Source organism: Protopterus annectens, chromosome 13.part0 (genome assembly GCF_019279795.1).
Source record: "Protopterus annectens isolate FY-2018-M chromosome 13.part0, PAN1.0, whole genome shotgun sequence".
Classification (NCBI taxonomy): Eukaryota; Metazoa; Chordata; order Ceratodontiformes; family Protopteridae; genus Protopterus; species Protopterus annectens.
In genome coordinates this window covers 713,807,191-713,833,013 of record NC_056747.1, presented here as the reverse complement: position 1 = coordinate 713,833,013, position 25,823 = coordinate 713,807,191, and the positions used below count along the sequence as shown (strand labels likewise).

Here is a 25,823-nt window from a genome sequence, read left to right as displayed (position 1 = left end):
TATGATCCTTTGCAACCTCTTTCACATCCAGAAAACTAACACTTTCAACACCCACTCAAGAGATCTAAACCTTCTCTGCAATATAAATAGGACCTGCAGGCATGTTAGATATTTGTCATAGACAATGCCTCCATTATGGAATATAATCCCCCTCCAGACGTAAAACATAGTGCTCTGACCCTGGGTGACTAGATGGGCAGTTGTAGCATACTCCCATTCTGGCCCTCTTAAGCCCTCATGGGAAGGGAGTGTAAGTAGGTCCAAAGTAATTCATCCTTTTGTGGGTTTGGCTACCTGCCCAGGCACTTATGGAAAGAATATGTAACTAGGTCTGAAGTACTTAATTCTGTTGGGATGTGTTATTAATTTCACATCCTGGTAAATTTAATGTAAGATTATATGTATAGGATGCAGATGGTTCGCTGATTCAACAGTCTAACTGGAACCTATCCTTTTTGTTCTTATTAAGTACTGGATCGTGACTGAGTATGACAGGAGTGGTAATGTCTGGATGGATCTGTGCAACCTAGGCAACAGAAGATTGGTTATAAACTTTAAAAAGTAAGTGAAAAAGAGAATAGAAGTACTGGGATAGTCTTAGAGGGACTGACAAAGGTTAAAGTATTGCAGAATAGAGGGGTATCTCACTGGACAAGACGAGGCACAACTGCAGAGTGCTTAAGAGAAAATAAGGGACTATCTCAATAATATGTATGAGTTTAGAAAGATTGCTGTTAAGCAGCTGTTCTTTGATAACTCTGTTTCACAAAAACTTTTAGCACTTAAATAGGCGAAGGTTAGAGGTAGATGAGACTCAAACAATTAACAAGTTAACAATAGGAAGAGATGAGATAAAAATGGTAACATATAATCAATCTGCCTTAAAGTCTAACATATGGCATTTCTCTGGAAGCTAAGAAGGAAGAAAGTGATACAGATCTGGAAGGTTTTATTTCACATTCCGCTGTGGCGACCCCTAACCAGGAAAAGCCGAAAGAAGAACAACATTATTTTAAAAGGAAGGGAAGCACCAACATCCTGGAAGAAAATGTGGTGACTGTAGTAAGCTAAACCCAGCTTCATATAGACCCATTTGAATTTTAAGCCTTGATTATGAAGTTTTTTTTGTCTATAATAGCTTAAAGAATGGCAAAGATGTTGACAACATGCATATAGACATGGATCAGATTGTGGTATTGTGGAAGGGAGGCATAGCAGGCCATATGTGATCCAGAGGGAAAAAGAATGTAAGAACATACAGCTGCTGTTGGTGGATCTTTATGTAGAGAAAGAATTTGATAAGAGTAAGTTTTGATTTCATGAGAAGTGCAAGGGAAGCATTTACATTCCCTGTTTTTGTAATAGGGTTAATCAAATGGACATAGGAGGGATTTGAGGAAATAATTGAAGTGGGGGGTAGGATTCCTGTCTGATGAGTTGTCTGAACAGAGGAACCAGGCAGGGGTGTCCTATTTCCCTTTTATTTGCTTTCTATTTAGAGCCATTGGCAAAAAAAATAAGGTATATTGGTATAGTAGTCAAGAAAAGTTGGCTTTATTTGCAGGCAAAATTACTTTTTACCTGATAAACCCAGAAAAGGACATCCCAGTGTGATGTAGAACATTTCGAGATAGTTTCAAGTTTTTTGAGGATATAAAATGAATGAAGATAATACGAAGGCTGTAGCTTTAAATTTTCTACCCACACATTACTTGGTTCAACAATACCAGTATTTATGAGGACACTATAAAATGAAGTATTGTGTATGGATTAAAAAGGTTGTTATGGCAGCTAAGGATATGTGGGAAGAAACTTAAAAGATTATTCAAAAACTGAGAAACTAGAAGTTCTTGTTTATGGGTATGAATAACAAGATACAAGCAGCAAAAATGTTTTTAGTCCCTTTAGTTTCATGTACAGGGCAGGCATATTTTTATCAAGTAGAGAAGTTGTGGGCAAACATGAATAGAGTTGAAGGCATTTATCTGGGAGGGGAACAGGGCAAGGGGCAAGTGAGATAAGTTGATCCTTCCAATAGAACAAGGTGGTTTAGGATTTCTGATTTGAAGAGAGATTTTTGAGTTACACAGTTAAGGCTCATATATATATAACACAAGCAGAACGTTATAATTCAAAGTAGAATGGGATGATGATGAAATGGGGAAATTGTAGAAATGAGACAGTGAGATTTTTGATGCAGATCCTTAGAGAGTAACAGCAGCCGTGCAGAATATTACTTTAATACAGCAGCTGAAATTATTTTGAGAATTAAGCCAGCACGAGAATGAAGAGAGGGGATTTTGCCAGTAAGGATGACTGCAATTAGGGATGCAAGGAATAGGTAAGAGGGGGCTGGAATTTACTGGAGAAATCTGGCAGAGGAGCCAAGGTATTATGAGCAAATAGAGGAACAGGTAATAGGATGGGAAAACGCTAAGAAGACATTTGGACTGCTGGCTAGAGATTGCCTTCCCTACCAGGGATTGATGGCGTTTAGGCAAAGGGAGAGGGATGGAGGGGATGGGGGAACTTAAGTGAAAGACCTAATCTGGTATTGTTTTTAGCTGAAGCTGGTGTTAAAATTGGATAATTAGTAAGGCATATAAAAATGTGTGTGTGTATGTGTATGTGTGTATATGTATATATATATATATATATATATATATATATGTGTGTGTGTGTGTGTGTGTGTGTATATATATATATATATAAAATATATATATGTGTGTAAATGTGTGTACCAATATTTAGGGCTTTCTCCCCAGGACTCCATTGAGCGGGTTCTTTTTGGCCCAATGGACTATCCTGGTAAACCAACTGCATATATATATATATATATATATATATATATGTATGTATATATATATATATATATATATATATATATATATATATATATATATATATATATATATATATATAGAGAGAGAGAGAGAAGAGAGCAACATATATTAATACTGTAGGAATAAATCAAAAGAGATTAGAAAAGACTGGAAAGAGAGATTGGATAAGCAGTTTACAAGGGAACAGTGGGAGGACATATGTATGGCTCTCAGTTATGCAACAAAGTTTAGAAGATTTTGGATTTTTACTTGGAAGTGTTTGCATAGTTATTTTTATACCCTAGGCAGACTCCAAAAAAAATTTCCTCATGTAGGTTGCAAATGTTGGAGGTGTGCTGGGGACGCAAGAGGTTAACTGGGAACATATGTTTTGGGAGTGTAATGAGTTGGCAGATTTCAAAAATTACTCTGTCAAAAGTATTAGGTAAGCAAATGGTTGTAAATAAGGAAATTATTCTTTTGAATGTGACAAAGGCTCTGAATTGCCTATATATAATAAGGCCTTGATAAGTTTTATTCTGGTGGTTGAAAAAATGCAATTATTAGAAAATGGAAATGAAAGTGTAAACCAACTGATCTGAAGTATCGGATATTGTAACCGAGATGAAAGAACTGTGTGATCTTTAAAAAAGGGAAGGTGCAAATTACATAGAAATAAATGGTAATTATGGGAACTGTACATGCAGAATAATGATCCTGAGGCAGGTGTGAGGTTTAAGGGAAGGCAGGAAGTAAGCAATTTTTTTAATGCTGGATTGATGATAGTTATAAACAAGAATGTATGTGATGTGTAGTGTATGTAACTGGGAAAATCATAATGTGGCTTGTTTTCTTTTATGTAAATGTACATTTGCCTATGTCTTAATTGATAATTCAATAAAAACGTTTAAAAAAAATCAAAAGTAATGGGATTGCAACAGGGTCTGAAGTTATGTCCTTGTGCTAATCACTTGTTGCTCTGCATATGCTGTAATCCTGTTATTTATTGCTGTTTACAAAATGAGTAAAGGTTACATTTTTCTGTATAGCTTCAAAGGGCTTTTGGCAAACAGAACACTGCAGCAAGTTGACCTTGTCTTTGTTTTCCTTTATAGGGTAGCTACAACCAGTCACTGTCCCTCTCCCAGTCCCAGCCCCAGTCGGATACCCTCTTTGTCGACTGTACCATTCGTGGATTGCAGGCGGAGTCCTCTGAAACATGTATTCAGTGTCTGTCCAGAATCTTGTCAGGAATCCATAACGACTCTTCTGCTGCCGCTGTGCCTGAGATGTCCACTGCTGCTCAATCAGTAACCAAGTCTCCATTATTGTGGAAGATTGACTTGAATCTGGAAGATGTGAATATATTTACTCTTTCCAGTGTTGCAGGTGAGAGATTTACTTTTAATGCATTATATAGGCATTTAGAAGGAAGTGTTGGATGTGATATGTTCAAGTTTGCCATATTGGAGGTGATTAAGAGTAATCCTAGGGGAGGGGATGTAAAGGCAATACTGGGGGAAAGGGAAATTAAATGGCAGATCAGATTGAATGCTGGTTATACCCCTGGTATTAATGAAGACATTCCCACTAAACCTCTCATTAGGGTTTAGTTTCTGTTTATAGTGCAGACAGTGTTATTTTTAGACAAATATAGAAGGAAGTATGTAGTGTATTTTTATACATTTTTTATATATATTTTTTATAAATGTTGGAATTATTTATATGTACTTGTGAATTATACTGTTTTGTATTTAGAATATATTGTTATTTCTGTATTCACAAGAAAGAATTTTGATATCAATAGGACTAGTTCTTTTTAACATTTTGATTGTTTCAAAAGTAATAGGTTTGGTTAAGTGATTAATTGGCATAATGGGCGGGAAATCAAGGTATAAAAGTGTGTTTAATTGATTTCAGGTTGTTCTGATGAAACCTACGTATTGTAGGTGAAAGCGCTCAACATCTTGTTATTTTGGACAATAAACAGTGGTTTTTATTTAATATTGGATCCTGTCACAGTTTTTCTTGGAATCTTTTCGTGGTTTCAGTCGTTTGGATAGTGTTTGGATTCCTGGAAGTGATTGTTCGAGATTTACTTTTAAATTAAAAAGCCATTCTGAGGAGTTAAACAGCCTGCTCCTGATGGCACAGTATAGACTACTACAAGATATGACTTGTCTGAATTCATTAGAATGGCAGGGGGAATCCTGAGCAAATGTTTTAAAAAACTAAGCGGTGACAGGTACTAAATGGAAAAATTTAGAAGTTCCCATTAAAAGAAAAATAAATAAGTACATGTGTATTTTATAATACAAGTCAAAACGGGAATGCATGACATCTTTTGTTGAGTTTTCCGTCATCAGTTAGTTTTGCGGTAAGGTGGTATTAAAGCTGTGAAGGTGTCAGAAATTTGTTATAGTAAGTCTGTGCATAAGTGTTGGTGTTTTGCTTTTGTTGAGTGATGTGTGTGTGTGTCTATATTTTGTGTGTGTGTATGTTTGTGTGTATGTGTAAAGACACACACAAACATACAAGAGGCTTTGTAAAAATGTGTGTGTTGCAGTAAGTGTGTTTTGTGTTATGCATCAGTTGTGTGGTGTTTGTGTGTGTGTGTGTATATATATATATATATATATATATATATATATATATGTATATATATATATGCGCACACGTACATATACGATGTTGTGCACACGCGTGTATTTTTGTATGCTAGTTTACCAGTGGGTGAGTGAAGGTGATAGAGGTAATCAGTAGTAGGGTTAATGAAGAATTTTCTTTTTTTCACAATGTTGTGCTATCTCAGAATTTAGCAGGAGTGTGGGGGTTCAAAGGGGCTCCCCCCAACAGCGAAACATTTTTTTTTTTTGGGGGGGGGTTGTATTTTAGAAGTAATTTAGAATGAAGCATTCTATCAGTGTAATTTTTCAGTGGAATGTGGTACAATGATAAATAATCTGACAATTCCATATATACTCATTAGCATACCTCTCAAAGTCTTAGTACAGTAATTTATGACAAAGCCAAAAATATTGGAGGGTTAAAAGGCCCAAAATTGGGGATAGATTATAAACATTGCTCTTATAGTCTTTGAAAGTTTATAGATTAACAGGGTTTGCTTTACCATATATTTTCTGAAGTACATGAAGTCTGAAAATAAAATGTCTGTCATTTAGTGATGTCAATCCTAAATGATTTGACAGAGAAAATATACATTTTTTGAGGAACAGACCAAAAGTACGAGTCAAAAATCTTGGCATGCTACAAAGTTCTGGACAGCTGAAAGGTGTGTTCCATAGTGGGCGTTTGTGTGTATTTGTATAGACATACACAGGGACACACTGTGTATAATTTCATCTGTATATACACATAGTATGTCTCTATATATATGTGTGTGTGTGTGTAGATCTCTCTCTCTCTTTATATATATATATATATATATATATATATATATATATATATATATATATATATATATATATAAACTTTATGTGTATACACATACACACACACACACACGCATACATGTTTAGATAAAAAGTACGGATGTGTAGACACTGTGTTTTGACTGGTACATCCCAGCTCTAAGGGAGTTTAAGACCCCGTGGATAAATATCCCCATTTTATCATTGTGTAATCTGCTGCTTGTCCCTGATCGCAAAGTCTGTTTTCCTTTGATTTGTATTGATTCTTTTTATGCTATATCTCTCCAATTGTAGCATTTTGTCCGTTACAGAAGAAGTAGATGCGATAGCATCAGCCTTGGAATGTTTATCATCGACTTTGTACAGTAAAATGAGCTTGCCATTGTCACCTTTAACAAGTTCTGAGACCAGTGTTGTAAGAAGCACGGCACTGCCTTTCCTATCAGTTAGAGTTTCTTCAGCTTAAGTGGTTCTGTTAATCAGATATGTTTGGATTCCCAGTATAAAGGTGTACTTCTTTCCCCTTCATCCATTAAAATGGTTGTGCATCAGCCATGAGTACCTTGCATAAGTCATTAAATATGACTCATTTCAGCTTGTCTTAATTAACCAAATTCTGAAACTGTTACCATTTTAGACTTCAGTTTTTGAATAATCGTATTTATGTTCTAAAAGGTTTGTACAGTGACATATTTTGTGCTGGATTCTACTTGACTTTATCAGACATTTAGACCCTTATGACAAGTTGTGAGATAGGTTTGATCTCTTCAGCAGTCATACTTACTTCTTCAAGCCCCCTTTACATGCAGGAGCCCATTTCCCATGGTATCACATGTAAACTATATAAGCACATGTAACATGCGAGTCCATTACTTCTTTTGTGACGTTTGGATGCTGGGATCTGTTGCCAAAAAGATCTTATTTTTGATACCTAGAGAAATCTGTAGTGTCCAGTGGCTGTCAAATAACTAATCAAAAACACTGCAGCACTGTCTTTATTGTGTTTAGGAAGAGAGTCACCAGAAACATAAGTGTCATTGTTTCAACCCTTCCTCCTGCAAATAGTGGTGGTGAAGTTCTTGATCTGTATTTGTAACAAGAAGATAGAGGAATTTAAGAGTTTCTGATGGTGAGATTGACAGGAGCTGTCTGCAGCTCCAGAGCTTGACTGAAGTGCTATCAGAGGTAGCAAAGCTTGGTGGGTAGACTTCATCAGGGAATGTGTGTGTGCAGATCCAGATCCCAGTTATAGCACAATCACAAAGCTTGAAAAATGGGCTTTAGCCTTGCCTCCTGGAGACAAGTCATTCTTATAATGGTCGTAAGGACATTTTCTTCTGCATTTTTTGTCCCTTTTGACCATCCAGCCTCAACTAAGTGGGCTCGACTGCATTTGTTCCTTCATGGTACGGATTTCCCATGACCACAGAGGGAAAAGCTGTCTGGGGGTCTGTCATTCAGGTGATGATGAGGATTGCTTGAGTTTTTGCTAGCATCTCATTTGTGATGACGTTTTTGAGTAGCCTATTCCTAGCCCTTGTGTATGGAAGACTAATTACCTACATCACAGCAGAAAACCAGAACACCCCTTGCCCCATACCACTAGATGGTGGCTTGATCAGCCAAGCCCCCGACTAAGACACCTGTGCAGTTCTAGTTTTCTTATAAGAGCTTGTGACATGTGCAGCCTCCTCTGCCCTGCCACATGCTCCCCTTGGATTGGCATATCTGTCTTTGTGTACCATCTACATCCAAATGCCTGAGCTACTAAATGTACTTGGGTTGTGTGGGCCTTCATCAATCTTTTATCCCTCTAGACCAGTGGAACTGGCTTTCCTTAATGTGATGAGCTTCTGTTTAGTTAATGTTGGCTCAGTCTTGCCCTAGCTTCTCTTCCTTTTTCTGATTATGAGTGGCCCAGAGGAGATGAACCCTGACCACAGCCTGCATGTGCATTATGGAGAGAAAGTGCTACTCAGTCCTTGGTTGGAGTCCAGAGTCCAAAGCTGCCATGATTATGGGGTGCAGTAAGTGAAGTAATTCTTCTTCTTGTTAGGGAAGCTGGTTATCAGTCTTTGTCAGTGTTTTTTTTTTTTTTATGGTCTTTTGACCCAAGTTGAAGGGTGTCCAGCAAGTCTGCATACACCGCAGTTTTGCTTTTCAGGGCCTAGATGACATGCAGATGATTGGTGAAAACTTGTCATGTGTGTGGGATATGCACCGTTGCCGAATATGGCCTGATGTCAGAGTTAGGCCAGGTGCAGGGTTTCCTTGTTCTAGCACTGAATCAGCTTGATATGTGACACATAGATATTGCAGCCTCACCTGTTTGTTGAGACCATATGTAAACTTACTTCTTTACTGATAGGGGCAGTGTACTCCCTCCAAGTCAATCCTCTGAGTAATCTCAAGATGCAAAGACCATTTTCTTTGAGACAGACAGGGACAAGAGAGTTTTTTTCAGGATGGCCTCTTTTAGAAATCTTGAAGGCTATGGGGCCTTATGTACACTAACCTTAGATCCCATGCCTTCATTCCAAAAAATGCACAAATGTTTGTCTAGGAAGGAGAATGAACTTCTCAATCACTAACCCACCACACCTGTCATTAAGAATGCCATTGTTGCATCCTGAAGGCATCCATCTTCATCTTTCGCTCCCAGCATGGTGGATGCTCTTTTTCAAGTAGTGAACTTGAAAGGAGCAAATCTATCACCAGACATTTACAGTCTGAATTGTTGGTGATCATCTTCAGCAAAAGGTTAGAGATACCAAAGTACATTGTCATATTGCTTCCAGAGCCAGAATAGTAGAATAGGTGTGAAAAGAGAATATTAATTTCTTACATTGTGGCAGATGGTCTTTAGTTATTACCGCTCCCTTTTCTACTCTTCTCTTTGCTTGTGGACCAGGCTGCAGAAATGGGAGTGTTTTTATATTTTTGGACAGGCCTGTTAAGGCCAGGTGGTTGTTTTTTTGAGGATAAAACAGGCTATCAGCCATTGTGGATAACCTTTGTTATTCCCTTGGACATCTGTTTTTTTGTTCCTTATTTAAGCATATGTCTCTGACAGACTGTGGAAGGTATTTGATCACCACAATGTCTTGAATTCTTTGGTGTCAGCCTGTTAGAGGATAACTCCAGTGGCCTTACCACAGCAGCTCAGACTGCATTTTGTGGTGCCCTTATTGAGGGAGAAAAGTTCTCCAAGTTTGCCTTAGGTTTGACAATCATCAGCAGGTTCCTCAGGTCACAGCCAATCACACCTTAGAGCATCTAAGTTCTACTCTCAGATGAATTGGAGTTGTTTTTTTAAGGTTTGGTTACTTTTATTTTTTTATGTTTTTCTTATATTGCATTTTGCTTTGTTTTAAGTTTTTTTTATCCTTTTTTGAGTTTTAAGAGGTCTAGGCTAGGGTTAGAAAATATTTTCTTTCAGACAGTGAATAACATCCAGCTAATTAGTGGGAGGAGCTGAGAAATTGCATTCCTCATTTAACTACAAATATTTATTGGCATCTTTATATAGTCGTAATACTTGTTTGCCTTGCTGATCTCTGTCTGCATTTAATTTTTCCACCCACTCTGTTGCTGTTAAGCTTTTAAGCTTGGTGACTTTTGAGCTACCTGCCCCCTACTATAAATCTGATTTTGGGCACTTGTCCCAGTCTCTTCTTATCAGCTCATTCTGTTGAGCAGTGAGATCACCAGGGAAGGCCATTTTCCTTAGTCTCTTAAACTTGAATTATCTCCTGTTTCTTACTTTCCTACTTACTTAAAAAGTGCACTTTATTGAGCTACTTTTATTGCATTTGTGTTCTCCAAGTGTTAAATCTGCTGCATTTTTTTTCCTGCTTGTTAGTAGCCTGATTGCATTGTAGTTGGTATTCTAAACCTCTTAGTGCTGATTTAAGCACTTGGACCCCAAATTAGTTCTCTGACATAAGGAAGGTTTGTGGTCTACGCTGTTGTGGCAGGAGAGGTAGCTTACACCCTCCTGAGTTGGGAATTGCTGGCTGAAGGTATATTGTGTCTGTCTGTTCTAAAAGTGTCTTAGTTCTGGTTTAAGCACTTGGGCTCCAAACCAGTTATTTTACATTAGGAATATTTGTGGTCTACACTCTTGTGGCAGGAGAAGATAGCCTATACCTTTCTGAGCTGGGGATTGCCTTATTGTGCCTTTATTTGATTGCCTAAAGAGCTAGCTTGTTTAAAAATTAGACCACGTTAGTCAAGAAGAAGAGTGTTTCTGGTTTTTGCTAAACTCTACAAAAGCTAAGACTTGCATTATTATATCCACTGTTTTGGTACTTGTTTCTTGCATTGTTTTTGTCATAGCTGCATTAATTGAATGTATCTGTTTTGAATATCTACACTTTTTGACCCTTTTTACAGTCTTTAGTTAGAATTGCCTTGGTTCTACTTTAGTGAGAGTAGAGGGGACTTGAGTTAATTTCTGGCCCAGGACAGTGTAAAGGAAATAAGAGCTTGCTGTTTTTGGTTGGCCACAGTGCCTTTTGTGTGGATTTTTTTATTGAATCTCCTCTACTATTTAAGCGCCACAGTTTGACAACGCTTGTCTCACAGCCTACAAGCAAGCCAAGACTTGCATTATCTTGTCCAAGGTTTTGGCACTTATTTTTCACATTTTTTGTCACAGCTGCATTAATTGAGAGTTTCTGTGTAGAATATCTGCACTTTTTGATCTTTTTACAGTATTTAGTTAGTGCTCAATGGTACGTGGCAGTGATGATTGCTGGCAATCTCACAGCAGTTCTCTCTCGTAATTTGTGTAGATGCCGATCTCTCGCAGTGTAAGTTTCTCTTAAAACACCCTTACTGTCTAGATAGATTTTTTTTTTAACTACTAGAACATCTAGTTTGCAGGTAGCTAAGCATTGCTCATCAAGTTCCTTGTCTTATCGACCTATTCAGTATGTAAATTTCCCTCACTCCTCCTAGTAGATCAGTAGTCATGGATATTCACTTCCCATCTTTCTCTGTGACCAGTCTGGTTGAGATGTTTTTTCCGAGGCATTGTAGCAGTTGCCTGACGTGCACTAACAACCCACTTATTCGTAGTAAAACAGATAAAGTATGTGAGAGGTGTAAATACATTTTAACATTGGAGGCAAAACTCTCTCATACAACCAAAACCAATCCTGTAGAGGTTATCATTGACAGTTGCACCACACGTACTGCATAGGGTAAAGACCGTACACATAAAATTATTTATGCTGTGGCACTTCCAGGTAACTTTCCTAAAACACTAAGACTTCTTATACAGCACAATCAAAAAAAAGGGTCCTTAACCGTCATGTAAACACTTTGTTAAAACACCACCCACAGCTACACATGGTAACACTGTATCCAATGCCTCTACTGCTAAACCCTTAAGGAAAATCAGTACGCAACCAGATTTCCTAGTCATTGGTGATTCCCCGGTGAGGCACACTGATGTCCCCTTCTCCAGAATGAGTAAGGAGAGAATCACGTTTAGCTGCCTTTCAGGGGCTAGGATCCATCAAGTTACATAGGCACTCAGGTTATTGAACCACAGCTACCAATATGACTGTGTCATAGTCCATGTGGGTGTTAATGACATAAGATGTACCTCCCTTGACTATATGAAGTGAGACATGATTGAGCTAGCTAGTTATATGTCTGTGGCAGGTATGATCCTAACAATGAGCAGCATACTACATTCTCCAAAGATGACGCTATATTATCAACAGAAAATGATTGATATTTGCAATTTGCTTAGCTTCTGGTGTCAGTCTGAGAGGATACAATATTTGACAGCCTGGGAGGACATGGTTCACAGACCACATGCTTTGCCAGGGTGGGATGGTCTTCAGTTATCCCCTTTAGGCTTTCGGATATTGGCAAAGACCTTTTATATCCTGTAGTGTCTTTTAAAGGCAATGCCAGACTGATGAACATTCCAACTTAACTGAACCTTCAAAGGAATATCTGAAGGTGATACTGCTCAGTGCTAGAAGTCTTAACAAGAAACTCCACTCCATGCACGCCTTCCTCTCCTTGGAGAATGTAGACATCTGTGTAGCAACGGAGACATGGTTTAAAGTCTGGGACAGTAATCCATTAATGTAGGGTTATAATGCCTTTCACACCTTTAGACCATTTAATGCAGAGGAGGGAACTCATGGTGGAGGAGTCTGTGTATATTAAAACCAACCTCACATCCAGACTAGTTGAAGTGTATAACCCACTGAAACTCATACATGTGCAACTCACCATAAACAGGGTTTCATGCCATATCTTTGCAACCTGCATGTCCCAGGAAACCCATGCTACTTATCTGAATGTACTACCTCATCATTCAACCCAATACAATATTCATGGGGGATCTCAACTACCCTATCGAGAATCCTATACCACTTCTAATGCACAAGCCCAGTGATTACTAAACTTTGTTAATACCAACATTCTGGAGCAGTAGGTCCATTCTCCTTCCGGGGTAAAAACATCCTTGATCTTGTACTCATAGACATGGAGGCCGATGTTCGTCACTCAGTGTAATGTCTTCACTTGTCAGATCTGACCATAAAGCAGTGTTGCTTGAAATAAAAATTAAATCTGAGAAACCAGAGAAATCAAAAACCTTTTGGAACTATTCCAGGGCTAACTTCTGTCTACTAAGTGACATCCTGGATAAATTCCAAGCATCTTCAGACCCAGCAAACACTATAGCATATGCTAAACTATTTGCAAAATCTCTGTACAGCCACATTGATAGCTGTATGGAGAAGAATGTGTCCACTCGTATTAAGAATAAAACAAACTCAAAAGACAAGCCACCCTGGTGGAATCACAGTATTGGTTATACAACAAAAAAAAAAAACAATCTTTGCCAAAAGTCCCCCTAACTAATCTAAACAGGCAGCTAAGAGGATTAATACTTCATTGGCTAAATTTGAAGAAAAATAGCTTCTCAGACAAAGGACAACCACAAAGCTTTCTACAGCCATGTCCTTAACATCATGGAAATACGCAGTAATGTGCAGCGCTTAATGTAAATAGCATCACCCACAATGAACAAGAAGCCATTGTCAACCTTTTGGCTTACAGGTTCAGTTCATATTTCTCCCCCCACTCCCTCCCTGATAGTCCAAATGAAGTACTGTATACCTCAATCTCCACAACCATTACTAGGGAACAGGTCATCAATGAACTTTTCAAGGCTAAAAACACTGCCTCAGTGTGCCCCGATAACATCCTGGGATGCTTAATAAATAGTACAAAACATGACCTCCCTGGTTCACTTGAATCAGTTTTCAACTGGGGGCTACATCCAGGTTTTGTGCCCAAGGGATGGAAGATACCTACAGTCATTCACTTGCACAAATGAGGTCCAATCACTGATCTAGGTAACTACAGGACCCATAAGTCTGACCAGCCTCATATGTAAGGCCATGAAAAGAATCATCATTGACATGATAAATGATGACATGGGTAACCTGCAGGTGCTGAAACCCTCACAGTTCAGCTTTGTTAAAGGAAGGTCTTGCCTATTAAATCTGGTGGACTTTTTTGTGGGACTCACCTAAGCTTTATATAATGGCAAGACTGCACACAGCTTACCTCGATTTGGCCAAGGCTTCTTATACAATAACCCATGCAGGCATTATAGACAAGTTCATTAATTTAGGTATAAACCCTTTTATCATCCTCTGGATAGCCAACTGGCTCACTGTTAGGACCCAGGAGGACAAAATAGGTGAGGCCACCTCCACCAATAGGCCAGTCACTAGCAGAGTCCCACATGGCTCAGTACTGGGACTGCTCCTTTTGGCATGTATTTTGCTGATATGGAAGCAAATGTTGAAGGTTTATGGCTGACTAAGTTTACAGATGATTGCAAGCTAGGGGTTATCATCACTTTCTTTGCAGACATTAGCATTCTTCAAGAAGGCCTGTCTTTGACTAACAAATGGTGCCAAAGCCATGGTCTTAAACTCAATGCTAAGAAATGCATAATTGTATCCTTTGGGAAGTCAACCATCCCTGCTAATTACCATGTTGATAATATGGGATCCCTATTACTTCATAGGTAATATGGGATCCCTATTACTTCATAGAAAATTCACATCATCAGAAGGCATTTCAGATTGCATTTTATCAAACATGCCATTCATCGAACCACTCTGAGATTGGATTATGGTGGGGATCAGGAAGTTCCTTACAAAAAGGATACAAGGCATAACATACCTGCCTTATGCAGAATGCTTTAAAGCCTTTTCCCTCTACTCAGTCTACTATAGATTGCTGAGTTGTGATCTATACCTGGCCTATAAGGCATTTGCAGACCCCATACTTATAGAACAGGCTTCTTATCCATGTAAGTCTGAGTTTGTCTATTACCAAGTTTAAGTGCAACCTAGACCAGTGGATGGGGAATAAGGAAGTTTATACCAGATCTGGCACCTTTGTCCCTTATGGAGAAATGTAGCTTATGAATAACGTAACCTCAGTGTCCTATTTGGATATAGGACATCATCATCAAAACATGCACCCCCCCCCCCCAGTTGTTAGCTGAGCTCTGCTGGGAACCCAGCCATTTCATCTTAGAACTTGGAGCAGGTCCAGGCTCTAGCACGGAAAAGTGATTCCAGAGGTTTATCTTTACATGTATTTGTGTTTTTGAAAGGTGTTAACTTTTTATAATGTCATCATGACCCCAGTCTGCATTTCTATTATTCAGTTACAGGTGATAACTCACTAGATCCCAAATAGAACCAAAATGCTCTCATCCAAAAAAAGGAAGCCAATCTGGTGGTCCCCTGCCATAAACAAACTTTACAACAAAAGGAGGAAACTTTTGCAGAAAAGAGGAAAATCCCAGGATGCAAAAAACTCCCTTACTAGCCTCAGAAAGAAACTGAGATGCCTCATAAAATCCTCCAAAGCTAGTTACGAAAATAAAATTGCCAAAGATTCCAAAGACAACCACAAAGCATTCTATAATTATGTCAAGAATCTAAATGGTAATGCTCAGATCTGCTCTGAGCTAAAACAGAATGGCATTAAATATACTGATCCGAAGGATATTGCCAATATCCTGGCAGATCGATTCAGTGCCAACTTTACCCCACTCTCACCCCCTAAATGGCCCATCTCAATACCGGAAGATTGCCAAATTCCAGTAATAACGGCCACACAGGTACAAAACGCACTCTCTAAAGCCAAGAATACAGCATCCATGGAACCAGATGACATCCCGGGCTGTGTACTACATGAACTACAATATGAACTGGCACCTCACCTAAGTGTCATGTTTAATCATAGCCTCACCTCGGTTTCGTGCTCACTGAGTGGCGCAGAGCTACAGTTATCCCAATCCACAAGGGGGGATCCACCTTGGATCCCGGAAACTACCATCCCATCAGTCTGACAAGCCTTATCTGCAAGGCCATGGAGCGTATTATCATGGAACTTCTAAACAAAGACATTGGCAACCTTCAAACACTGGACCCCACCCAGTTTGGGTTTGTGAAGGGCCTATCTTGTCTCCTGAACCTGATTGACTTCTTTGAATCAGTCTCCAGAGCCATGGACAAGGGTAAGGTGGTCCACACAGCCTATCTAGACCTTGCCAAGGCCTTTGACACCATCCCCACTCTGGAATCATAGATAAACTTACTAAGTTGGGCATTAATCCCTATGTCACCCAATGGGTTGCTAAATGGCTTACTGATAGAACCCACACTGTAAAAGTAGCCGACTCCAAATCCAGCTCCAGACAAGTGACAAGTGGAGTACCTCAGGGTTCAGTCCTGGGGCGCTTTTGTTTGGCATCTACTTCTCTGAAGTACAGGTCAACACTAAGGGACTCTGGCTAACAAAGTTTGCAGATGACTGCAAACTGGGAGCCATTATTGAATCCCAAATGATGTGGATACTCTACAAAAGGGCCTTACAGAAACAGATGCTTGGTGCCAGAGCCATGGGCTCAAGCTCAATACCAAGAAATGTATTGTTATCCCCTTTGGGAAAAAACATGTATCCATGAATTACCATATAGGTGGCAGTACACTAAACACAGAAAGTGTGATAAGAGACTTAGGGACACAGGTGGACAGTGGTCTCACCTTCGATAACCACATCGCCACAACAGTCAGGAAATCCTTCTATGTGGCACACCTCATCACGAAGGGCTTTTCATCCAGAAAAAGGAGGTCATTGTCCCACTGTACTCATCCCTCATTAGACCCATTATAGAATACAATGCCCCATTTGGTATGTACCTCTCAAGACATCTGCAACAACTGGAAAGGCCTCAGAAATACCTCACTAAAAGAATCACAGGCCTAAAGCAGATGCCCTACGCTGACCGCCTTAAAAAACTCCAGCTATACTCTGTCGCATATCATCTACTCAGAGGCGATCTCTGCTTAACATACAAGGCCATGTCAAACCCAGAGCTGTTGGACATGCTACACTTAAAGAAATCCCAATCCCTCAGAGCTTACACGTTCCAGGGATCTAAACCTTGTCATCACAATAAACAAAACATGTTGGAGGGATAGGTTCCTGACCCAGAGACTCCCCAGACTCTGGAATAGATTGCCCATACATGTCAAGCAGAGTGCCTCTTTGGACCTCTTCAAGAGGAACCTTGACGATTGGATGGGAGAAAGGAAATTCACCCCAGGCATCACGTCAGTCACCCTGCTAGACAGGGGTCCAGGAAAGTAAATAATGTGGGAAGAAATAGCCAGGGAATTGTTATGGCTAGGCTTGTATAGACCCTAGGGCTTATAGCCTAGTACCAATCTATGAACCTAAGATGTAATGTGTGTGCTGCTGTGTAGGTACCTGAAAGGTATTACTAAACAAGATGAATCCTTTTTGGCACATTCATATTTAGGGGGTCCCCCAGTTTGCTTTGTTTTGGTTTAATTTCTGGAGCAAAGTGTAGTTACTAGGCTTTTTTTTTTTTAGTATTCATAGTGTTTACGAAGCCTTTTGGGTGTGGTGTCTAAAACCTTGCATTTTGAAGGATCTCCGTTTTTCCTTATTTAGAAAACTGACAGCAACTAGCCTCATACCAAGACTTTCTGGACATATTACTTAAAGGATGCTCAGATGGGTACAGCCCCCTGTTTGCACATAAATTAGGAAATTGCTTGTGTGATTCATTGTGTTAAGATTGCCTTTATGGGCGCGTAACTGGACACTATGTATTTCAAATTATTCCTGTCTTTGGAAGAGTGCACAAGTAGTTATGATCCTGGCAGTTTAAGCTTGCAGTGTAGCATACATGTTTGGTTCTTAATGTGACTTTGGAGCTTGCCATTTGCAGGCCTGAGGATGCAGGTGTTTAAACTCACTGTGCTGTGTCTGGAGTTGGTGAGGCAGCACATGATTTTTGATTTAGTAGTGTCAGGCCCTTGATGTTGGCTGTGTAGTGCTGGCATTTTCCACCTACTTTCTGCTGGCTATCCGATTCCTATATCTGAATCTTTTGCACATACCTGTGAAAGATACTTATCTTGTGGAAGGGAAGGGAGGGTGTTGTTCACAGGATGTGATTTCCCTTGGACAGTGGGCTCCAAATGAGGACAGGCCTCCTTATTCTCAAATCCTTGGAGGAAATGCCCAAAGGAAAAAATGCATCTGGGTCTCTTTGTAATTGGTTAAGTGGTACGTAAACAAGCCTGAAAGTATGTAGTCAAACTTTCTATATAGGGATATTTTGCCCATCTGGCAGTGGACTGTAGAGAAACTGTCGGAGCTGTTCCTTGATTCCTGTCATTTAGTTGTGGATTTAAAGGCCATACCTCAATCATTCCTTGCAGATATGGGGCACTGTAGTTATTTTTAAATATTTTCATTAAACTGTCACATAAAATGCAGTTACATTCACTTTAATAGAAGGTAAAATAAAATATATTAACATTTATAATTTCCATGCATTATACTAGCTGCATGTTTTTTTGTTTTTAACATTTATCATTTGCTTCATTATATAAATTGCTCAGTTCCTGCCTTCACATATAATTTCCCCACAAATTTAATTTATTTCTATATATTTTGTTCACTTCTTTAAGGATTCCACTTCCAGTTCTTTTATCTCCTTTAGAATATTCAGTACCTCAGATATAGTTGGTTTAGATTTTGATTTCCATTTTCTAGTAATTGAATTTTGGCAGACAGTAGCATTAAACTTAGTAAGGCCTTACTTATGTCTAGGTAATTCAGATCCTGTGCCCCAGCTAAAAGTAATTAATTTTCTTTCTTGTAGCCATTTCTCCTAAAGAAAATTCTGTATCCTGTAGAGAATTTTTAAACTCTACCAAATCATTACATTCCCTAAAATATCATCCTAACTACCTCTATCTCTCTCTTTTCCATCACATCTCCAGCATTTTCTATCTACTTGAGGAAAAATTCTCTAAAGTCTTCTTGGGGTATAAAAATACCTATTCATACACTTCTGAAAAGAAATCCTAAACATCCTGCACTTTGTTGCATAGTTGAGAGCCATACAGATGTACTCATTGTTCCTTTGTAAATTGCTTTTTCAGTCTATCTTCCCAATTTGGGTGGCCAGAGTGGTGCAGTGGTTAGCGTTGCCACCTCACAGCAAGGGGTTCTCCGGTTTGATTCTCGGCTGGGGTGCCTTCTGTGCAGAGTCTGCATGTCCTCCCTGTGGTCACGTGGGTTTTCTCCAGGTGCTCCAGTTTCTTCACATCCCAAAGACATGCAGTAGGTGGATTGGATACTCTAAATTGGCCCTAGGAGTGTGTGTGCATGTGTGTGCCTTCTGTGGAAGGTTGGGCGCTGGACTGGCAACTCGACACTGTAAAACTCCACTGCCAATCATGAGCGGACAGATGATCCGCTGTGGCGACCCCTAACTGGGAAAAGCCGAAAGAAGAAGAAGTCTATCTTCCCAATCTTGTCTAACGTCCTATGATTGATTTTTATAGTTAACAGCAGTATTTTATATATCATGCTAATTATCCATTTTTTAACATCTGCCTCTGTTCTAGACTCTTTTAAAGCCACTACCAGAGCTGGTCTTTAACTTGGCACTATCCTGTCTGTTTGCTTATACTCTGAGGTCTATATCAGACAACTGACTTTTTGGAAACCCCAGAAATGTTGAAGAGAGCATAAGATAGAGTTTCCGAAAACTTGGACATTAAAAAAGAAAAAAAAACCCACAAAAAATCTACCTTCTCCCCCCACACCCCCTGCTAGTTAATCGTACCAACTCAAGGTCACACTACAGTGAAGAAAAGGGTACATTTCCTGATCCTCGCTGTACCGTGATCTTCATTCAAAAATTTCAAGTTTTCAAAAACTCTATCATATGGTCTTGACCATATGGAGTTGGAGTTTCTGAAAACTCGATCAACTGATAGGGACTTGTACTGTGATTGGGGAGGCAGTTTCGAGTCTGCAATCCAGCCTTCTGTTTAGCCTCATCCCACTCTATTACCTTTCCCTCTCTAGTTATTTGCTTGTAAAAAAAAAGGTTCTTTTGCTAATTTTCTCCAGTGACTTCTAGCCCCTCCCATTGTCTAATTTCTGTACACCTACTTGCAGTCATCCCTATTTGTAAAATTTCCTTTTTCCATTCTTACATTGGCTTAGTTCTTAGAATACTTCCTGCAACTTTGTACATATCATTCAGTATATTTGGTATTTTCCTTAAGGATCAGCATCCAAAATCCTACTTTCTCTTTGTTTCTCAAACTTCATCCCTGTTTCATCATCATTCCTTTCTGTTTTGATTTCTGTTTGTTTTATAGATACAGACCTTAACTGCATTGCTCTAAAGTATCCCTTCAAATCAGGTAATCTTAAACTTCCTTAATATCTGAGCAGGATCAACTTATTTCATATAACTCTTGCCTCCCTCCTTTTCCAAATAAATTATTTCAAGTCTTCATTATTAATTATCCGCATCTTCTTTGGTTGGTTTGTAAACTCTGCTTGATTTGTATATAAAACTAAAGGGACTAAGAGCATTTTCTCTCATTGTATCTTACTGTCTGTATCCATAATCAAGTGCTTCCAGTTTCTCAGTTTTTTGTGTTATCTTTCATTTAGTCTGTTCCCACACATCCTTAGCTGCCATAAAATAATCCTTTTTAATCTACATACCTAAATAGTTTATCTTATTGTGTCTCTCTAAATATGAATATTGCTTTGTCTCTTCAGTTGTGGGTACATAATTTACTGCTATAGTCTTTGTTTTATCTTCATTAATTTTATGTCCCAAAAAATTTAAACTTCCTCAAAATGTTTCACACCACCAGAATATCCTTTTCTGGATTTATCAAGTACAGAGTAATGTAATCTTGCAAATAAAGCTTTTATTGATTACTATAGCAGTTGTATCCTTGAATTTGAGAGTCCCTTTTTTGTCATTGGCTTTTAAAGATATTGCAAATAAAAGGAAAAGAGGACATGCCTGCCTGATTCCTGTGTTATACACAGCTTGTCTGGGAAATTCCTCTCATTTAAATTCCTGCTCCCAATCCTTCATAAATTCTTCTAAGTAACAGTATTATTTCCTTAGAGAATGCAAATGCTACCATTGTCCTACTTATGAAATCCCTTCTTACTCTGTCAGGTGGCTTATCAGCATCAAGACTCGCCAACAATAGCAGCATTTTCTTACATTCTGCTTCCCTTTGGGTCATCAGTGTTCTGTTAATATTGTCAGATATGTGCCTCCCCTCTAAAAAACACATTGATCCACATGTATCAATTTTGGCAAAAGCTTTGTTATTACTTAGCTATTATAGACATCATTACTTTATAATGATGGTTTAAAATTTATCTGAAGCTGGGACTGATAAGTCTTTTACCATCTTTAGGTACTACAGCCACAACAGCTTTGTTCCAAAATGCTGCTGCTTACCTCCCATTTAAAATACTGTTAAACAAAACCTTCTGGGTCTGTAACATATTCTTTCCTCCTAACTTCTAGACTTCCACAAGAGTGCCATCTGTTCCTGAAGGATTTCCTGCTGATTGACTGTATTATCACCATGTTTATCTTCTGTCTTCATATGTTGGCTATTAATTGTTGATTTTCATCTTCCTATAATCTTGGCATAATTACATCTTCCATGAATATTTATGATTTGTGCCTTTTCCTGGTTTCCACATTCCTTTGTTTTATGTGAATTTTCATAAAATGACTGAAATATCTTTTAATACCCCCTACAGGATCTCTGGTTATTTTTCTTGTCATAGGCACCCTTAAATTTCTTGACAACCCTTTCTACTTTTTGTTGCAGAAGTTATTTTGCTAAAAGTTTGTGCTCTGGAGTTAGCAAAAATAGTTGCTTAAGATCAACCTTTCTAGACTCATGACTATTATCCAAATATTCCTTTATTTTCTCTTTAGCACTCAGTAGTTGTTGCTCCTCTTGATGTCCTTCATGGATGCATCTGCAGTCATAACAAATGGGTTGTCCTGTCGTCAGGCAGCCCTTCGGTCGGCCGGATTCCAAAGTCTGGGTCCGGCTTCGGCTGATGTCGCACTTCACCCGACGTCATCTCTGCTGGTCTTCGGGTATAAAGGCATCAGCCGACGCCATTTTCCTCAGTCTTTCTTGCCGCGTGGCGCCCGAAGCAGAAGCTGTTCGCAAGTGCCGGTCGGTCAGATCCAGAGATTACTACTACCGAATACTACTTCGAAGACTTCTAAAAAGCTAAGTACCCCGTTGGGGACTCTTTCTTGCCTCAGCCGATGTCAGAAAAAGTCAATAACTGTTTAACTTGTGGGAAACAAATACCTCATAAAGATTTCCACTCTTACTGTTTGCCTTGCTTAGGCCCAGACCACGGCGTAGCAGCCTGTTCGGCCTGTGCTTCCTTCAACCGAACGCTTAGGCGTCGGTCGGAGTTTGCTGAACAGTTTTTCGGCTCAGATTTTGCGTACATTATGCTGTCGGATCCTCCGACTACCCAAATTGTTAAAAAACGCAAAGAAAAAGACCGACACTTGCGGTCCGCGGTTTCGGCCGAAACCACGGTTAAGCAAGCCGCGAGTGTCTCGGTTTCGGCCGAAACCGAGAAAACTGGTCAAATTTCAGCCGAATCCATGACTACTACTGAGGCTCCTACTACCTTACCTGAATCGGCCTCAGAAATTTTGCCTACAACTGTGGTTCCTAGTGATTTATCAGACACCATCCCTTTGGATGTCTCTACCCCAGCACGTGGTGCTGCTAGGCCTCCTGCAGCCATGTCTATTAAGGCCTTTGCCAGGGCTAAAGCAGCCAAATCTGCTAAATCAGTGCCTGTTAAACCCCCCTCTCACAGGCCCACTTCTAGTTCACAAATGCTTACTCTGGCAGAAGATTTAATATCCTTAATTAGGGATCCCAATCTCACCCAGACAGGGCCTCTCAGCCCCAGAAAAGAGACCTAGAGCAGAGCCCCGAGCCAGTGTCCTCTGACGATTCTGCGGATGACTCAGACATTACAGACCAGCCAGAGGCTCCTTTTTCCACTTATGAAGATTCTGATGCTGAAGAATCCATTCCAGCTGCCTCTCCACCAGAGGAATTTTCCTTTGGGGAAACCTTACATGCCATGAGAGAACAATTCCAATGGCAGGGACAAGATTTCTCAGACTCTAGAAAAAGGCTTAGGACTTTTCTGCACTTGCCACAACATAGGCCCTTAGCTATACCTCCTGTTCTGCCTGTTGTGGACGATGCATTTAATGATGTCTGCACTGCACCTGATTCCTTACCTCCAGCCCCTGCCAAACCAGATAGATTTTACAGGGTGCCAGACACTCATCACCACCTATACAAGGCCCCACTTGCAGACCCCGAAACTATATCCCAGGGGCCTAAGGCAGTAGCCTCGACCACAGCAAAAAACCCTATTCCCTCTGAAAGGGAATCCAGATCCTTAGAGAGATGGGGAAAAAAGTTTACACCTCTGCTACTCTCTCAGCTAGAGCTTTAAACTGTCAGTTTCACATGATCCAATACCAAGAGTTTATGCTTGATCAGTTAACTAAAAACTGTCCTCTGATGAATCTTTAGATAAGAAATATGTATTAGAAATGGTGAATAACATCCAACAGGTTAGTAACCATTCCTTAAAATGTGGCTATGATGCACTGGAGGCTTCATTTAGATCAGCCATGACTGGCACAGTGATAAGAAGGCATGCATGGTTGAAAGAACAGGTCTTACGGATCATGTTAAAGCAAAGCTATTAGATGCTCCTATGGATAAGGCCAGTCTATTTGGGAACCTGCCCAGCAGGTAATGAAGAAAATGGAAGAAAAGGCAAAATCTGTACAAACAGTTAAAGATTTCTTACAGGTTCAGCCACCAAGGTTTAGCAGGAACTGGCCTGCCAAAAATTGGTCCTTTCCTGACTCCACAAGATCCCAAAGGGGCAGGAATAGGCGCTCTAGGGGCAGAAATCAATCCAGAGGAGGTGCCTACAGAGGACGACAGTGGCAAGGCAATAACCGAGGCACAGACACAACCACTGCCACTGCAACAGGACAATCACAGTGACTTGGCTCTGACTCCGCCTAACAGGGAGCAAATAGCTGCACCATTAGGCGGAAAGTTAGCCTTATTTTGAAAAATTGGCACTATATCACAAAAGACAAGTGGATTTTGCAAACCATAGACCAAGGCTACGGTTCCACTTCCACACCTTACCAGTAAAGAGGAATGCCAAACCTGCCTCCAAATCAAAAATAGAAGCTCTGCAGCAGATAGCGGAATTAACAAAGATGAGAGCTGTGGAAAGAGTACCAATAACAGAACAGGGCAAAGGATTCTACTCCAGACTCTTCCTAGTGCCAAGAAAAGAAAAAAGCTGGAGACCTATTCTCGACCTGTCCATCTTAAACACATACATCATTGTCCCAAAATTCAAAATGCTGACCCTACAGCAACTTCTTCCCATGCTGGGCAAGGAGTGTTGGCTGGTAACTCTAGATCTCAAGGAGGCATACCTGCACGTCCCCATTCGACCAAATTGCAGAAGATACCTCAGATTTCTTGCAGGATCAGAGCATTATCAATTATCAGCATTGCCCTTTGGCTTATCTACTGCCCAGAGTATTCACAAAATGCCTGGCATCAGTAATCGCTCACTGCAGACTACAGGGAATCCAAATTTATCCATACCTGGATGACTGCCTGTTACAAGCGGACAACAAAAGCAAGCTGACAACAGATTTACAAAGGGTCATTTACTTGCTACAAGCCCTGGGATACACAGTCAATTTACAAAAGTCAAGGCTGATACCATCCCAAACAAGAACATTCTTGGGCGCGGAATTGGACACAGTAAAACAAATGGCATTCCTAACTGCAGAAAAACAAAAAGAGCTCCCTCTTTACTTCTTGGCATTAACAAAGCAGAACAAACTAACAGCAAGAAAAGTTCTGCAGGCCTTGGGCTTCATGGCATCATGCATAATCTTGGTCCCACATGCCAGACTGCATATGAGAAAGCTACAGTGGTACCTAAAGAATTTATGGTCTCAACACAGGCACAGCTTAGAAACAGAAATACCACTAATCCCATGCCTAAAACAGGAGTTCCTATGGTGGGCTCAAGTATGCCAGTCAAACCCAGGCTTACCCTTCCACAACTTTCGAGCAAGCCAAACCATCACAACGGACGCCTCAGACCTAGGATGGGGGGGTGCACATGCTGGACAAATGCGTACAAGGACTGTGGACTCAGGACCAGCTGCACCTACACATAAACCAAAAAGAAATGCTGGCAGTAAAACTGGCAATCCAAAAAATTCAGACCATTCCTCAAAGAAGGCCATTTGATGATAAGGACAGACAACACCACAGTCATGTGGTACATCAACAAACAGGGAGGCACTCATTCATACCCCCTATGCAGAATGACTTTGGACCTTTGGAATCTGGCTCTCAGCTACAACATCCAGTTACAGGCAATATTTGTACCGGGAAAAGAGAACACCCTAGCAGACATTTTAAGCAGAACCACCTCGGATGCTCACGAATGGATGCTACACCCGGACATTTCAAGGCCATCACAAAGAAATGGGGAATGCCACAAATAGATCTATTCGCTTCCCCACTCAATCACCAGCTCAAAAAATTCTGCACAAGGACATTCCACCCACTTGCATGGAAGGTGGACTCTCTATCCTTCAGCTGGAAAGGCCTGACAGCATATGCATTTCCACCTCTTCCCTTGATGCACAAGGTACTACTGAAAATCAAAGAGGAACGTCCAAGGATAATTCTGATAGCTCCGAATTGGCCAAGATAACACTGGTACCCGTTGCTGAGGAGCATGTCTTGGGAGAAAATGTGGTCAATACCCCTGATGCCTTTGATGTTAACTCAGAACAACTACAGCATCATGCATCCAAACCTAAAAACCTTGCAACTGACTGCCTGGAACATCACATAGCAGCAACTAACCCAGACCTTTCCCAAAGGGTTAAAGACATTATCCTTGAAGCCCGCAGACCTTCAACAAGAAGGAACTATGCAGGAAAATGGAAAAGGTTTGTCATTTGGAGTACTGAAAGAGGAAAAGATGT

General features: G+C 40.0%; 1 protein-coding gene across 1 annotated transcript in view; it reads left to right on the top strand.

The window, feature by feature from the left end:
- The window catches only part of KIAA0100 (KIAA0100 ortholog), a 2,229,983-nt gene that overhangs the window by 948,790 nt on the left and 1,255,370 nt on the right, over positions 1-25,823 (top strand). Inside the window, exon 14 of the mRNA XM_044054400.1 lies at positions 3,938-4,211. Within this exon, the coding sequence (XP_043910335.1) occupies positions 3,938-4,211 (274 nt within the window). The remainder of the gene's footprint in view (positions 1-3,937; positions 4,212-25,823) is intronic.